Below are 16,963 nucleotides of genomic sequence, written 5' to 3' on the forward strand. Positions count from 1 at the left end.
TGTGCAAGACTGGCTTTAACAAACTTGTGTTGTCATTGAGAAATGTTCATTTTGGTACATAACAGCGTTTCTGTGAAGAACGTTATGGCAAAAACCCGTCTGGATTATATTAACCAGGAGTAAATTAAAATGCCTTCATGCAGAGGTGCATCATTTCCGTATCTATATATGCATTTTTATTTGTTAATGTAATTTAATAATTAGAATTGTGAAAGGAAGCAAGTTCAGTATATATAGCCAACATCATTAAAGGCTGTTAAAAATGTCAGGAGGGGAGCAAGGGGCAATCGCTTGGGTAAATATTCAGAAGTGTACCTGCCCAGTTTTTGTTATAACTTTGCAAATCCAACTTTAGCACGGATTTTTTTTTAAGTTACAGTGGGATGCTTCTTTATATTACTAGTTACTCTTAAAAAGTTAAGAAATAAAGAATTAGATTTCAGGAGGCAAGATAATAAACGGCAGATTTCAACCGTGCTTCTTTCTAGAACCTGCACACCTACAAGGGAAGAAGTCAAAGCATTGAAAACAGTGATGCTATCTACCACTTGTGTTTGCATTTGCTGTTTGCACTCTGATGAATCCATTTTATTTTACTTATTCTTTTCAACTTTTTTTTTTAAATCATAGTTGAGTTTCTTGGCCAGTCTAAAGAACTTGATTCTAGGCAGTTCCTCTCCAATCAAAAGTTGAATTCTTCTCAGCATTAAGAAGGAGCTGTGCCAACCCAAAGCAAGACAGTTTTACCTACATTCTCAGAAGTAGCTTCACATAGCTCCTTCACACGTTTGCCATTACGATCTTGTTTGTACAAGCGTTCTTGTATAGGAGCTGGAACTGTGGTGTATTGGTGACCTGCTGGGGTGAACGTTTTGCCCTCACCTGCAGGGCCATGTTTCTTTTCTTGACTGAAATGGCAGTTTGATCTGAAAAATTAATTTGTTATGCTAACATCGTTTGGTTTTGGTCTGTTATTCCAGCACTGACCTTTAAGGAGTTCTATTACCTTTTTTCCCCCAGCTTTCATGTTTAAAGTTCTTGACCTCCATCATTCTCTGGTGACAGAAAGGAGAGGGACATCTGTATTGTCTCTCTTGAAAACGACTCTTTGTGGTAATGTTTGTTAGGCATATACGTGTATTGAACTGGTAAATGTATTCCCAAAGAGGTTGCATCTCAGGTTGTCCCTTAATCCAGGAAGTCAGGTGGCTTTGTAGTATCCTCACCCAAATTACCATACAGCTTTTCACACCTCAGAAGAAATTTTGTTTGGGTCGAGGTCATCTTATGTAGTCTATTTTTTGTTGTTGTTGTCTTTGAAGGCAAAGGTCTTCAAAGAAAGTGGGAGAAACTGAAAGAGGGAAATGCTTCACTTTCTTCACAGATATATTAAAAGTGTAGGCAATAGTGTTTTCCTTCATCTCATAAGAAAGAAGCTGCCAGTGTTAGTAACCAAAAACCGCAAATGCTCCTTCCTCTGATGAAACAAAATTAATCCATATAATTACCCAAAACAAAAAAATTGAGGAGGACTTTGTTCTTCTTATGAATAGTATTAATGAATCCTTATATCTCGGGGGTCTATCCTCTACTTATGTTCAGCTTTTATCTCTGTTACAGAGGTACAAGTGCTTGTATGGGTATATGCACAGTAACTGAAAAAACAGGTAGATGGCTTCAGCAGAATCAGCTCATTTGAAAATGACTGCTTGTACCAGTGAAATACTCCTACTGCTTCACTACTGCTGGTAGAACAATGATAGCTTTTATTTTGTGAATGGCAAGTGTAATGTTAGTTATAATAATTAATTTCACATAATTTTTTTAAATGATGACCAGGTGAGCTAGTGTTAGAACTTGATATACAAAAAGGCATTACTTAGCTGGAGTAAGTGGATGTAAATATAGTTTCTTAGAGATTCCATATGAAAAATCATGAGTGCAAAAAAAAAAAAGTCCTCTAGAATGACTCAAAGTAGAAGCACAAGCTTTGTGGTCTGAGACTTGTTTTATGCAGGAATACTCCAGGAGAAGCTTGAAGAGAGACTTCAGATACGGAGATGGAACGTAAGATTTCTGGTAATAGCACAGATGGAAGGCAAATGGATGAGACCAAGCTCTTTTGTAGGAAGGCAACAAGGCAGCACTGTTGCTACTGTTGTAACGTGCTGTACTAGTTACGATATGGATAGGAATCTGTGCCAGAGATGGTCAAGCTTGCAACCAGAGAGAAAGGACACTGGGTGAAACAGTATGTTGGAAGAGAAATGAGAAGAGTGTATCATACCCACACACTATTAAGAGCCCAAGCGTTCTGTAGAAGAAACCCATTCTGCTCTTCTTGTTTTCTGTCATGTCTGGAAGGTCTGCTTGTAAGACATTTGAGTCTAGAAAAGCTACTTCCTGACAGTGTGATGAATGAATGCTTAAGTCTTGTATCCTTTTAGCAACTGATTTTTTGCCATTGCCTTAATCGCTCTCTATTTCAACAGTCCAGCTGGAGTCCAAGGACAGCCCAATAAAGATACTTGCTTATCTCTCCAAATGCATAGCTCTTTCTTAGTCATTCCATTAGTAATTTCTTGTTTAACAAGAAGTCTTTGTAGGCTTTTTAGTTAAAAACCCACTAATTCTTATTTTTAATTTGAACTTTTTTTCCCTATATGTAGCAACATGATTACTATAGCTCATCTGAAATTTTCAAAATCTGAGTGCACAATTCAGAATTTTGTCACTAACACAACTAAGCAAATTGGGACATTTCTGGCAAAGAGAAAAAGAAGATTGATTTTCATTTCAAAATTTTCATCTTTCCAAATCTGATCAATTGAAATGTGTTTAAAGTATTGAAATAAGTTGATTGTGGAATACACATTCCTTTTGGAATGTTTGCTACTGTCAGTCTTTCTGTGGTGGGCCATCCAATCTGCAAAAGGAAGCAGAGATGTTTTTATCTTTACACTCATAAAACTACTAAATGGAAAATGTAACCTAATACATACAGGATTAGCTGAGTCACTCACGTGGCTATGGATCATGGCATATGAAGTTTGGAGTCTCTGGGTATCTCTAGTCCAGTCTCCCTGTTCAAAGCTAGGCTCACTAAGAGATTGTTCAAGGTTGTGCCCAGTGGGGTTTTGAAAATATCTATAATTTGGAGGTTCTGTAACCCCTCTGAGCAATCTATTCCCATGTTCATCCACCTTCACAGTGAAATTTTTTTCCTTGCGTTTCAGTGGAATTTTCTGTACTTTGATTTATTCCCTTTGTCTCTTATGCAGAAGTAGGATGCTGCTGAAGAGTCAGGCTCTACACTCTTCCTATCTTATTGATAAGATCCAATCTGACCCTTTCTTACAGAGGCTAAACCTTTCTAATATAATCCCAGCTCTCTAAGCCTCTTTTGCTATGTTCCAGTTCCTTAGCTGTCTTTCTGGCCATTTGCTGGGCTTGCTCTGGTATGTCCACGTCTCTCTAGTCTGGGGAGGCCAGCAATTCACCCAGCACTCCAGATGATTCTACTAACGTAGGGGGAAGGATCACTTCCAGCAACATGCTGGTAGTGCTTTTCCTGATACTTTAGGAGTTTAGGAGGCTGTTCCACAGAGTACGTTGCTGGTTTCATGTTGAACTTGGTGTCTGCCAGGACCCTGGGTCCTTTCTCACAACGTTCACACTAGCTGATCAGTCAGGATCTATGCAAGCAACATCTAACAAGTAATAGATATCAATATAACTATGCTGTTAATAATAAGTGCTGGGATTACACTACAAGCTATCCCTGCCAAGAGCAGGAATTTGGATGGGGTGATCTCCCGAGGTTCCTACCAACCTAAATTATTATATATTTCACAACAAGTACGGAAATAAGAAAATATCTGAAGTTCAGTGTTTTGCACTGTTGTTTATCTGTTTTTTTATTTTTTTTAATCACCTGTAGAGCAGCTAAATTCCAGTCTGTACAAGAGTAAAATGTCATCAGCTTTAAGTTTTGGCAGCTGACCGCTCTCTGGTATATTAGGAAATGTGAAAACTGATTGTGAAACAGTGGAACTGGATTCCTGCAAGAAGCAGATCTATTGCCAGCCCTTAGATATAACCTTAGAGGAAATTAAAGGGATGACTCAATATAATGCAAAGTGTACCTGTACAACCAGTAAATCCAAAGGGGCAGGGTCACACTTTTTTCTCTTATCTGGTGGAGGATTTTATTTTCAATTACAGTAAAGAAATGGAAGTTCAGTCCATAAATGTGGCAGACTACTGACAGAACAACCTTCAAAAGAAGATGAGAAAAGGTCCTTTAAACGTTATGGGAGATAAATATGGCAATATTTATTAGTTTTTCTTTTTCTTTTTTTTTTTTTAGCTGAACTTCTGCATTGTCCTGCTAAAGAGATTTCTCATTAGGTCACTGCATTTATCGTGAATATAATTATCAAGTTATTAGAAGAAGACTGTCTCGTGAAGTGGACAGTATGCATTAGAGTTATGCTGATTTGAGGATCAAATCTGCAATTTCTGACAATTTGTCTCATAGTGATAGTTTTGTTTAAGTACCGAGTAACATAAGGACAGAAGAATATAACAGTAAGTACAACTTAGAGCAACTTCATAGCAGATCCAGTGTTGAACTCCTTTGGCTGATATGATCTGTAAGGTCAGTATGGCTCAGATGATGGTATAGTAGTTTCAACATAAGTGTTTGCTTTGTCAGACAAGTGGAAGAATAGGCTGTCGTCTTCCCTTCATTTTCCATGTAGAATCCTCTGCTATAATTATATGCCAGCTCTTGTCAACTGACTGGCCCTAGACCCAGTTGTTCTTTATGCACCAATTTTGAGTAATATAGTAAAGAAGCAATCTCCTCAATTTGTTAATTTGTATATTGCTTGAAGTCTAGTTCTTTTCCATCTGCTCTGCAATCTGCTGCTGTTATTACATTATGAGACAAGTCAACCAAATCCTCAGACCAACTTCTGAGTTTTTATTACATTTTTTCCTCCCATTGCTTCTCAAAAGTATCTGTGAACATGGCAGATTGTTGGAATTGTTAAGAAATAAGTTTCTGTATCTCAGTCTGATATTATGGATTGCACTGGTATACAGCAGTCATCTTCAACAGATATGAAACCAGTCATACCTAACAGAGAGAGATTTCCTGTTCTTTTGCACCTGTAAGCAACTTTAAGGAATAACTTTTTATCACATGAGAGATTCCTATTCATTTTGATTTAGGTACAAAATACTGACTGTGTATACAGATTGTAGAACTTGGACAATATTTTAGAGCAAAACATTTACAAAGAAAATGCTTCAGAAAGTTATTATTTAGAGTGCATTTTTGGCTGGATCAAATGGCAATATCAGTCTTCCATATGAGTAAAGTCAGTTTTTCAGTCTGAATTACTTTTTTCTGCCTACATGGTTCTTTGAAAAGCCTAGTAAGAGTGACATGCTAATACCATTTTTGTCTTCATAAGACCCTGCATATTTATCTTTGCCGTAGCATAATAGCGTTCCAAGATGGCATATTCTTTCTATTCCTAGAATGCATTATTCAATTCCCTGAACAAATTGTAGTTTTACTCTCCTTTATCTACACAAAATATTGGTAAGTAGCTAGGTGCACTAAAATAACATTGTAGAAAGCATGGACTTATTCCTTTTTTTGAAATGAAGATTCTAGTTGAGTGCTTTTCAGGGAACAATGAATCTCTCTCTTTTATCACATAGTGAAACTTTCTCTGCAATGATGAGATTCTGGATAGTTAACTCTTCACAAGAGAAGTTGCACAATGCAGCTGAATCTAAACGCTTTTCTAAAAAGTGTTCTTTTGAGGACTGGTACACTGCCAGTTCCATTCTTCATTTCATATATAGTCCTTTTCAAATATTTTGTATCTGAAGTGTGTTTGAGTTTTTACATATGTGCATCTTGTCATCTTCCATCAAATTTGTCAATCCAATTTTCATATTTCACCTACCCTTCTTCCTTTTTTTTTTTTTTAAACATTTTACTTCCCCTGTTGCATTTCATTTTCTTTAGTTTTGGCTGATTGATTGTCACTCCGTGGTCCTTGCCAAATTCAATGTTTAGTAACTTGGTGAACCAAGGGGTCCCAGCCCCGTGGTGCAGGTGTAAGAGCCATTAGTGTCCATGAAATAATCAACTGAACAGAGAGACGCAAACATCTGTTCCAATTTTTAGGCCTTGCTTATATAGAAAACATAAGTTCTGTCTCCTAGAGGACCTGTGTTTTCAGTTTACTTCACCATTATCTCAGATATATATATTCTATTCTGCATACTATGCCTATGTGTATGGTGAGCTTTCATATTTTTTATACTAACATAAAAGTTTTACATTAATCTCATTTAACAACTGATAAACTATGTAATGACGTGAAGAAAAAAATGAAATGCTGTCTTCCTTCTCCAAACTGTTTGAGATGATGTACAGTTGCAGATACTTTATTTTATTGAACTCAAGTGAAAGGACAAGGAGAAAAAAATCTTGGCTGTTTCGAAAGAAAGTCTGTGCCAAACTCTTGGCTGCTTAGCACTGTGTTATATGGGTGAGGTCTTCCCATAATAAAAAAAAAAAAAGACCTTCTGAACTATAAGTCCAGAGCAGTCAATTGTAAAGAGCACCTTCTCCCTAGTGCCCTTTTAAATTTCATTTGGATACACGAGTAAGCCTTGTTTTTTATAAATAGGTTTAAGTAAATAAGTTCAAGTAAATGCTACTTAAAATAAACAATCTTTAAATAATTTATGAAAATAAGGCCGTGAGGAATCTGATCTAAAAGTTATTCCATTTAGTGGGAGGAGCTGAACAAGATCGTCCTTTGATTTTTCATTCCAACCTACTTTTTCTATGATTTAACTGCTCTTTAAAATTATTACTAATTACTTATTTGATGTATCTTCCAAAACTCTAATAGCTACTTGAGAAATCTTCATCTTCTTTCCAAAATTTTATACAATCCAATCTCCCTTATTCTAATTCAGTCAACAACCCACAAGCTCAACTGCAGCTATTACATGCCATTCCTTTTTTTAGAGCATTTCTAATGTAAAGTAGGTGGACTTTGTACCTGCCGTCCATCCTTTCAGTCATGGTTTTTATCACCTCCTGGTTTTCATCCTGACTTATTAATTTTAAAACGTTACTTGTCTTTATAGAGAAAAAATCGAAGAAATACTTAAAGATATTATGTTGGTTGAATTGATAATTCTACAGCCTTTATGTTTCTGTAGTATTATTCATGGTTTCAATGATCATGATACATGATACTAGAGTTGTTCAGATAATTTAAGATACTCATTACAGGTCCTACACAGGCTATTTTCAGTGCAGACTTAAAACTTTTATTGTCTGAGTTTGGTTCATCTGTGAACATGAGAAGTTTCTTATGAAAAAATAATTATTAAAAGGAAAATAGAAAACTGATAAATATTTTGCTGCAGATACAGGTAAGCATCAATTTACCCTGACTTTTACTGAAGGTCAAGTGTTTTCTTATCTGTAATCTCTGGATCCTCTGAAGCTATATCTGGCCTTATTTTGTGTTGTAGTTTAAGGTAGAAATACATTTTGCTGAAAGAAGAATCTCATAAGAAATGCTATTCCAAAGTGGTGTGGACATGAAATGCTTCTTTTTTTTTTTTTTTTTTTTTTTCAGTATCACTAGAATTTTGGAAAATAGAAATGATTTTCTGTCCTAAACCTGCAAAATATATTAAAATCTTGAAAGTGTTCATGATAGGTAAGTTTAGAAAGAAAGCTGAAATGTTCATAGAAAAATATAAAAACAAAACAAACAAACCTGAATCTAAATAACTTTAATCTTGATGCTTGGTTTGAATTTTTTTTTAATTTTAGAACTAGACAGTTTTGCATTTTGAAATCAAGCTAATATTTTGAGATTTTTTAAATATTTTTTCCCGGTGTATTAGAAGTGGCATTTGAAGGAAAATATGACATGCCACTTTATAATAACAATAAAGTTCTTCTGAGCATTTTTTTTTTTTCCAAGATAACTTTGACAAAAGGGACGTGTGCTGGTAGCAGTGGCACTACAAGCACACAAGCCAAATCAAATACCCTTAGATCTTACAGAAAATGTAATGTGGCTGGGATTTGAAATTGCTGTTTAAAGTCTACGTGTCAGAGAAATAGCCTTCCAGCCTGTGTCTGTGCTGCTTCAGATACTCTGATGTCTCTGCAGCAAAACTCTGGAAACAAAAATGTCAAAATGAAAACTTACTGTACTGATGTATTGCAGGAAAAAAAGAAAAAAAAAAAAAAAAAAGCATTTGTAGCCTATTTAAGAGCAGTTACAGTCCTCCACCACACGTTTATGCAAGTTCGGTTCAAATTGCAGGGTGAGCCATATGTCACATCTCCATTGCTTTACAAATAGGTATCCGTATGTAGGTAGCATTCAACTGTACTTCCAATTCTCAAACTGAAACTCCATCCAAGGAGGAAGTTTTTCACACAGAGGATGGTGATGCACTGGAACAGGTTGCCCAAGGAGGTTGTGGATGCCCCATCCCTGGAGGCATTCAAGGCCAGGCTGGATGTGGCTCTGGGCAGCGCGGTCTGGCGGTTGGTGACCCTGCACATAGCAGGGGGGTTGAAACTCGATGATCTTTGAGGTCCTTTTCAACCCAGGCCATTCTATGATCCTGTGATCCAAGAGGTTGCTTTTAAAAGCAAACGCTGACCCAGCTTTTGCTGTCGTGAAGCACCTTGTCTCATCCCAGTCATGGATATAGAGATTCTTGGAGCGCCTTTTAGCATTCAGAGAACCACTAGGAGTCCCCTGGTCCATGCTGAAGAGACAGTCCTTTGACCCCTTGTCATTCAGTTGCATGATGCTAGTGCAGCTTCCTGAAAATAAAGTTTTCACTGCAATTCACTGAAGTATTAAATGTTATCAAACTGCTTTGTGAATATATTTATGTCAGAATCGATAAGTTGCAACTATGTAAATAAATTTTATTTGCATTCTGGCAATTCTTTTTTTTTTTACAGGTATCTTGTTCAGCATATTAAAAAAAAAAGCAACTTTTTCCCTTAAAATACTATGTTTTACTGCATCTCGTTCTATATTACTAATTTAACTTAAAATTCTCAAACCGTTGCCTGTTGTATTCCTTAGTTTCTGTTAAAGATATTTTCAAATTTTAGTAACTGATCTTGTTGTAAATGTTACTTCCTGAACAATTCTCTTCATTTTGAGATGAAGTAGTGATACTCAATACACAGGAATAATGAAAATTTGAAAAAGATATGGATATATTTGAACAGTCAAAAAATTCATCAAACTCTTCCATTAAGCATCTTTTATACTTTTACTCAGACTGTCTCATCTGTAGGGACTGGTTTGTAGTGGAGCCTCTAAGGGTAGTAGAGAATACTGCGTTGAAGCACTTAAAATAGTGATGGGGAACACTTCTCATCTAGAAGACAAGAAATCTGGATTTAATTCCCAACTCAGCCCCTAATTCTCTCTGATTTTGTGTCACTTGACCTAAAGAAGAACGATAGGTGTAGCAAATTCTGTCTTTTAACATCCCTGGGAGTATGTGTGAACACTCACAAAGATTACTTTTAGTTGAAGGGTAGGCTGTGTTCTTGCCATAGTGGAGATCCTCAACGCTTTTTATTTTTTAAGTCTTTAGGATTTTCCCAGTACAGATGCAGACTCTTTCTTTCTCTGGTGGAGAAAGGTTTCCCCTGCTATTATAAGCAACATCTTGCAAATTCTTTGGAAGCAGGTTGTTTGACCTCATGGATGCTGTAAGTAAAAACCTTCTAGATTAAATTCCTGCTCTGAATCCATTGATTATGGAGACAGCCTGAGAAAGCTAGTATAATCAAGACCCGTAAAGAGAAGTCCATACTCTTCTGGGCTTCAAGTTTGTTGGCAAAGAACATGTAGCACCTCATACCATGAGCGAGAAACTCCAGTCTGCAGTAAAGGAGCTATATAAAGACAGTAACATTTTAAATTTGATCTCAACTTACATTAAGCATTTTAATTACACTGTAGCTTTTTATCTTATTCAGCATCCTGTCCTAATCTGTGGAATCCATTTCATTTCTATAAAAATAGAGAAAAGTGAGCTGCTTCTTATTTATGAAAGTTAGGAAGGGATATCTCATTCTTGAATCCAACAATTGGAACACAAGATGTGTAGCTTCTGTTGCCCCTCATGTAAAGAAGATTGAAATATGTATTTCTTATGCTCCTGAAAGAACATCACATGTGCAAAACCACTCTCCTAATAGGAGCTTGTCTTCATCTTTTCTTACTACGTCTGACAGTGAGATGTAGTTCTCTGATGTGGGGAGGGATTGGAACAGTGACTGGCTCTCATATGCTCCCTACCATTTAATTTAGATACATGCTTTCCTACATTTACAGACAGAAGTGTGATTGCTGCTTTTTTTTTCAATGGGCCTTGTCTATTAAGGCAGGTTTGCAAAACACTTCACAGATGGAACTCTGCAGGCAACCCAAGTGGAGGAATAACTACTTTATGGATATCAATCATACAGGATGTGAGCAGGAAGCCAAAATGCTTATTCCTGTAGAGAGAAGCTCCTCTACATGCCCAGCAGCAGAGCTTTAAGTGGCTTGGGGACCTTAAAACCTAAGTTCACAGAGAAAGTAAGGCAGCTCCCCTGGGCCTGTAGGCTGATAAGCAGAGGTTTTCAGAATCACAGTTCTGTTGCCTGATTTAAAATAAAAAAAAAAAAAAAAGGGCATTTATAAACAAGTTACCAACAAGCAGTATTCAGCATCAGTTCATTAGTCTCAGGTGTCTTGCACTATGCCATGGATCTGTCTCAAGGGAGCCCTGCAGTGGTCAAACTGTTATTGAATGCTGGTTTTGTTGTGTTCAGAGATTAGCCTGCTGAGCCTCATGCAGCTGTTACTTCTCTGACACTCTGTCAAGCAAGGTAACTGGTTCAGTGCACTCAGAAGGGCCAGCGACCATGTGGTTGTCTGTACTATGGGCAAGTAGCTACGCTTTAATGCCATTTTCCTTATGGCATGTTGGCTTATAAAATGTAGGTCTTCCAGTTCCTTGTGGCTCCAGCTTCTAGCAGCAGAGGAATATCTTTTCAGCTGAGCTATATTATTCTCATTTGCCATTCTGTTATTTTAGAGGGCCGAATATGGATCAGGAACTATAACTTCAGTCTTTTGTATATGTTTTCAATTATTCTGTTAGTCTTTAGCTCTGTGAAATCAAGAATAATGGCAGCTTGTGGAGATATGTCAAAGCACATGCATCTTTGCGAACTGTGAGCTTCTCTGCTGTCCCTTGTTGGCCATTGTCAAGACACTTCACTTTGTCAGGTGCACCAAGATGAATTCAACAGATAATCAGCTAGTTAGTGGGACTGCCAGATAAGAAAGCTGCCTTAGAAAAGCATGTATTAGACTGCTGAACATGTACAGACTTACTATAGCTCGAGATAAAAGACATCTATGCCCATTCCCCTCTTGGAAGCATCTCAAGCTACCACGGTATGCATGCAATTATTTTAACTGTACAGAACGTGCCATGTGCTATATGCTAGCCCTGTGCCCTAGGTACTGTGTAAAAAGCCAACTGCACAAAGGTCCCTAAAATGGGATTCAATCCCTGCACCTCGGCAACCCTAGCCTCCCATCAGTATTAATGCTCTCATTGCAGTCCATGGGGATCTAGGGTTCAGTCCAAAAGTGTCTGGGTTGTCAGCTGTGTCACAGGATTTACAGGAGATATAGATCCCTTTGGATTATCAACTGGAGAATAGAGTATGTTGCAGTTCTTGGAATGATTTAGTCACCTGGGTTTAACAAAAGCTTTTGGTATATGAACATACTGTTTTGACATGCTAGCTATCCTGCAATAACAAGGTAAGCATATCCTTCACCTAGCGCATCTACAGTAGGTTACTGATGAATCATGCTATAATCTCCACTTACTTTTCTGATTAGGACTCCACTGAGTGTATGGATCCCTGGCTTACACTTATGGATGTGTCTAAATTCAAGCTAAATCCCACGCTTAGGATCCTGTTTCAGTGTAACAGTGTTGTTAGCATCACAGGGCTTGTACATCTGTACTGAACCTAGAAGTGTTCCACGTGCTTACAGATTGTTAGTCATTTAGACAGCTCCTGAAGTGTCATCCTTTGGGGAAAAAAAAAAAAGACTTCAAAATCTTTCTTGCTTTGAAAAAAAATTCTGGGATAGTGCTGTTATTTCTCTCTTTGTTCTCTGCCTATTCTAGTGCCGACTCCAAAAAAGTGATCAAATACATTGTGCTCGTACATCTTCTTTCTGATTGCCTGTTATTAATTTACCCTTTGGATGCACCTGATGATGATGGATTTTGGGCTCTTTCTGCCTCAGAATTTCTCTTTTTGTCTCTGGTTTGTTATTGTGTGAAAACTGTGGTCTACCTGCTGTAGGCTTTGGCCTGGAAAGAGCATTTTGAGCATTTTCCCTTGCTTAGCTGCTTCCATTTTTACTATCAGTAATTAGTAGTAGGTTTGTTCCAAGTACCAGTTGAAAAATTGTCCTTCATATACAGTATTCTCAAATATGGACCTCTCAACATTTAATTATTTACAGATATCCTCTCTGTTTCTGAGGAGCTTTTTACTTTGTTATAACTTTAACCACAGTGTTTTTTCCTGTTAGTGTTTTCTTAGGTTGTGCTGCTCATGCAATATGAATGTGACTTGCTACAGAATTTAAGTATGGCAAATCAAACAGAAGCTTTTTGACAAACTACATAAAACTCAGGCTGACCATGGAAAGCTAGCTGAAACCCAACGACCATTAACCATCCTACAAGGTGCAGACAAGGGTCTTAGCTGTGAAATGACAGTAACCAGCTATAGAAAACTGCTTTGACTACAAGCTAAAGCTAGAAAACTGTGGAGATTTTTCCACAATAAATATAATATTACTTCTGGTGCAGGTAAAAATACGTAACCTGGTGACATCATCAGGCACGCATGACTTTTTTAAAATAGCTATTCTCATTTGTATTTAAATTAAAACTAGATGCTTTTTTCATTTTTATCCACCAAAAAAAAAACATTTATTTTTTTTTTTTTTTGAAAAGTGAACTTTGTATTTTGAGGCTAAAATAATACTGCAGAGAGTGGGATGTAATAATAGTTATAACTATTAGTTATAACTAATAGTTAATAAAATAGAAGTGTGTTTTGTTACTATTTCTAACAAGCAAATGACGGTCCTAAAAATATTTGCCGTATTCCATTAAAGGTTGTAATTTTATTTTAATCAGTAAATGCACTTGAATTATGCGCAGATTATGTTATTATGAGTTTCTTTAAAACAATGTTATTTTGCTCTAATTGAAGCTCGCTCAATTTGCAGACTTAGCATAGGCATTGATTAGTTATAGAATATGGTGCACAACTTATACTAAGCATTTTGGATGCTTCCATGTTTCAAATGTTCATGTTTCAAATTTCAGAAATGACTGTGAGGATGATCTGATGCTTTCAAGGCCTTTCTATGCATTTGATTATTGTCTACCACTTACCTGATGTTATTCTAAGGCTTGAGATACAACATTTTTAAAAACAAGTGACTATATGGAAAATTTTCATTTTCATTAAAAAATAAAATTGTTTATGTCCAGTGTGGTATTTCTTCCACTTGTTAATACCTATACACAGTGATTATTTGCCTCTCAGCCTTTTTAGATAACCAGTCGTGTGTACATCAGCCTGCTACTGCTCCTCACAATGAGCAGTGGGGCTGTAGGAGTTAGCTAGGTGGCTGTTTTTCAGGAGTGCTGTGTAAATGTTCAGCTGGTTTCTGTACACCTGTAGTCATGTATAATGCATATTTCAATGTTTTATGCATATGAGTAATGGGAATTAAAAAAAGGTGAGAACCATGGGTTTTTTTGCATGTGTTTTACACAAAAAGGTTGCTTTGGGGGGCCAGTCCTTACAACTGATGTTCATACTCTATCTTTTTTGTTAATGAGACACCTCAATAAGCAATGCAGACTTAATTATTGTTCACCTTTACAAAATATTACAAAACTGTCATACTGAAAATGCAGGGAAAAAGGGAATTTTAAATGTTTTACAGTTACACTCTCCCCATCTCTCTGCAACTGGGAGATGTATTCTGTGATTCTGTATTCTTGTGTGTTCTTACGGTCTTCTCTAGGAATTTGTTATTTTCCTCTCTTGGAGAAAGGATGTTGGAACAGAGAGACTTTAGACTGACCCAGTATAGCTGATCTTGTGTTCCTGAATCCTTATTTGCAATGCAGCACATTTACAGCCTGAATAATCCTATTAACTATATGAAAAATAATTAAAAATAGCTTAGAAAAACTGCCTTTTTTTTCCCCCACTCCAGCAGAAAATGTAAGCCAGCATTTATATGCTGTTCATCTCATTAAAAAATTGAGATTTTTTTTTTAGTAACGTTATCTAAATGGTCACCAAGTGTATATAATCAAAAGAGCCATTAGAGTATGCCATTTTATATGAAACCATTCCTTGACATCAGTATTTTTACTCTGCAACTTAACAACTCATATCTAAGTAGCAGTACTGTGCTGTGCATTGATTTGTGTGATCAAGACCCAGTATCTCAATCAAAAATCTAGATTTTAATATGACTGCCCCAACAAGTGGGATCAAGCTTGCATTGGTCCAGTTGCTCAGATATTGTCCACTAAACCCTATAAATTACGTTCTTGGGTACATAGTAACGATAAGATTTGAAAAATACAATAAAGCTGCTACGTACAACTGGGCTGGTTGTGCACAACCTTACGTAGGCACAGCATTGTATAAGCAATGTTTCCAGGCATCTTGAAAACAGTTTCATTATTCAGTATTTTAGTTCCTGAGGGCAGTCATGTCTTCCTAAACACTATAAAAGCATTTGAGCAAAGAATATGACTATATTCAAAGCTGTGTGTGCTCCCAAAGAGCTTTTACTCCAGCAGGTAACTTTACCTTCTTGCCATAATGAACTTGGGTGTTCAGATCAAATTACTGTGTAAGGTTTTTATTTAAACAGAATAGAAATACTTCTTTTGGATTTAAATAAAATATATCTATGGAAATACAGTGTATATGTCACTGCTTTTCATTGAAATTCTCTAACGCTTACTTGCACTACTGTGTTAAAAAAAAAAAAAAAACATGGTTGTATAGCTGGTGGAATTGAAAGTCAGGTGACTCAATTATCTCTTTAAAGAGACATTAAAGATTTTCATTTTTCTTCAACAAGATTTGGAAAGTTATCAATACTGAGAATGTAGCAATTGCATTTGTACAGGGGAAGAGGTAAAAAGTGTAAAATTGTTTTTATTTCCAGAAGCCTTACATAATCCTAAAGCCTTTACCTGTCACTATTTTAGCACCTTCAGAAGAGATGTGGGCTGTAAAATCACATTTCCATTTCTAATTGGAATTGACCCACCCTAGTTCAGTACTGTGTCAAGGTTCAGATCTAGCAGAAAAAGTGATTATGCAGGAAATGGGAAATCTTTCACAGTAATCATAAATTTTGTTGCTAAAGCAAATTCTTTATAACTACATTAAGCAAGCGTGTGTAGCTTACAATCTGTGCTCTTTTTTTCCACAGTGCATACATTATAACAGACTTCATGGGCATCAGGAATGAAAATTTTATGAAGGTAGCTGCAGTTGGGACTTGGATGGGAGATTTTGTCACAGCATGGATGGTAAGGAATACAATATTACATTTTAAAAAAGAAAAGAAGTGAAGTAAATTTCTTAGTTTTGGGGAAGAGAGGAAAGGGTAAGGACTAAAACTCAGCTTCTTGGAGTATTCAAATGTTTCAACTCAAGAAAATAGGAAATGAAGGCAAGCATAGGTAAAGAGGCCTAATGGCAGGATATTTAAGTAGCTGGAAGTCAGAAAGTGTTTCAGGAGCTACGGCACCAATTTGTTCCTTCTGTTGTGAGTGGGAATTTTTCTAAGGACAGCAAGGGCTTAAGTAAAAACATCCTGGTGGCCCTGTTTTGCTGTGAAATAACATAACGACTTGCTACCTGGTAAAACATAGAGTAATAGCTCAAGATAAACAAGTCTAATTAAAAGGATTAAAAAGTAGAAAAAATGACTGAATGATGTGATAAAGAGTGATGGAGGTGAGAGAAAGCAAGCAAGCCATTTACATCCCAGAATTTGAAAGTAGCCTGTTTGATGTGAATTTATCAGATTAAATTTGTCTCTAGTTTAAAGGTTAGAAGAATATGTTTTTGCAAAAAATTAGATGTGTTTATGAGTCTGCTTTTCTCTTGAATTATAATTGTTAAAAAAGTTATCTCCTGAAATGGGGGTTACCCACGTAGCTCCTTAGTGAAAGAGAACTAGAAAATATCAACTGGAAACTAAAATGAAGCACATCCAAATGTGTTTTTGTTATTCAGGAAAAGCATTTCTTAAACACAAAGTGATAAAAAGTGAATTCTTGTTACATTTGCTTTTTTTCTTTTTTCTTTTTACTAAGATTATATTTTTCCAATAAATGTAGGTAAGAATTTTAACAATTGTTGATTGCTACATTTGTCACTAAAGTCACTACATTTGTTTATACTGAAGTAAGAAGACCATGATTTTTTAAGCTTGCATAATTTGTTTTATTAATTAAATTAATAACTTCTCCCTAATGATTCACTGCTACCTCAGTTTTTCTACTCAAAATGATCAACATAATTCTAGGGAGATTCATTAAAACAGGCAACATTACCCAATTGTGAATGTTTATCACATGTCAAATAAGCGTGGTAGGAAAATATCTTAGCACAGCATGTAGAAAGTGTTATTTTAGGCTGTGGTATGTGTTAGGAAGAATCACTATAGAAATAGTTTCAAATAAGAATCACTGTAAGACTCTTAAGAGTATG

The 16,963-nt window shown here is 36.2% G+C and overlaps 1 protein-coding gene across 3 annotated transcripts in view; it reads left to right on the forward strand.

Moving 5' to 3' along the window:
* Positions 1-16,963, forward strand: part of TMEM117 (transmembrane protein 117) — a 202,033-nt gene that overhangs the window by 75,156 nt on the left and 109,914 nt on the right. For all 3 annotated transcript variants that reach the window (XM_085219810.1, XM_085219824.1, XM_085219817.1), the window contains exon 4: positions 15,675-15,774. In XM_085219810.1, coding sequence (XP_085075936.1) covers positions 15,675-15,774 — 100 coding nt within the window. The remainder of the gene's footprint in view (positions 1-15,674; positions 15,775-16,963) is intronic.

Source organism: Meleagris gallopavo, chromosome 1 (assembly GCF_905368555.1).
Source record: "Meleagris gallopavo chromosome 1, MGAL_WU_HG_1.1, whole genome shotgun sequence".
In the NCBI taxonomy this organism is placed as follows: domain Eukaryota; kingdom Metazoa; phylum Chordata; class Aves; order Galliformes; family Phasianidae; genus Meleagris; species Meleagris gallopavo.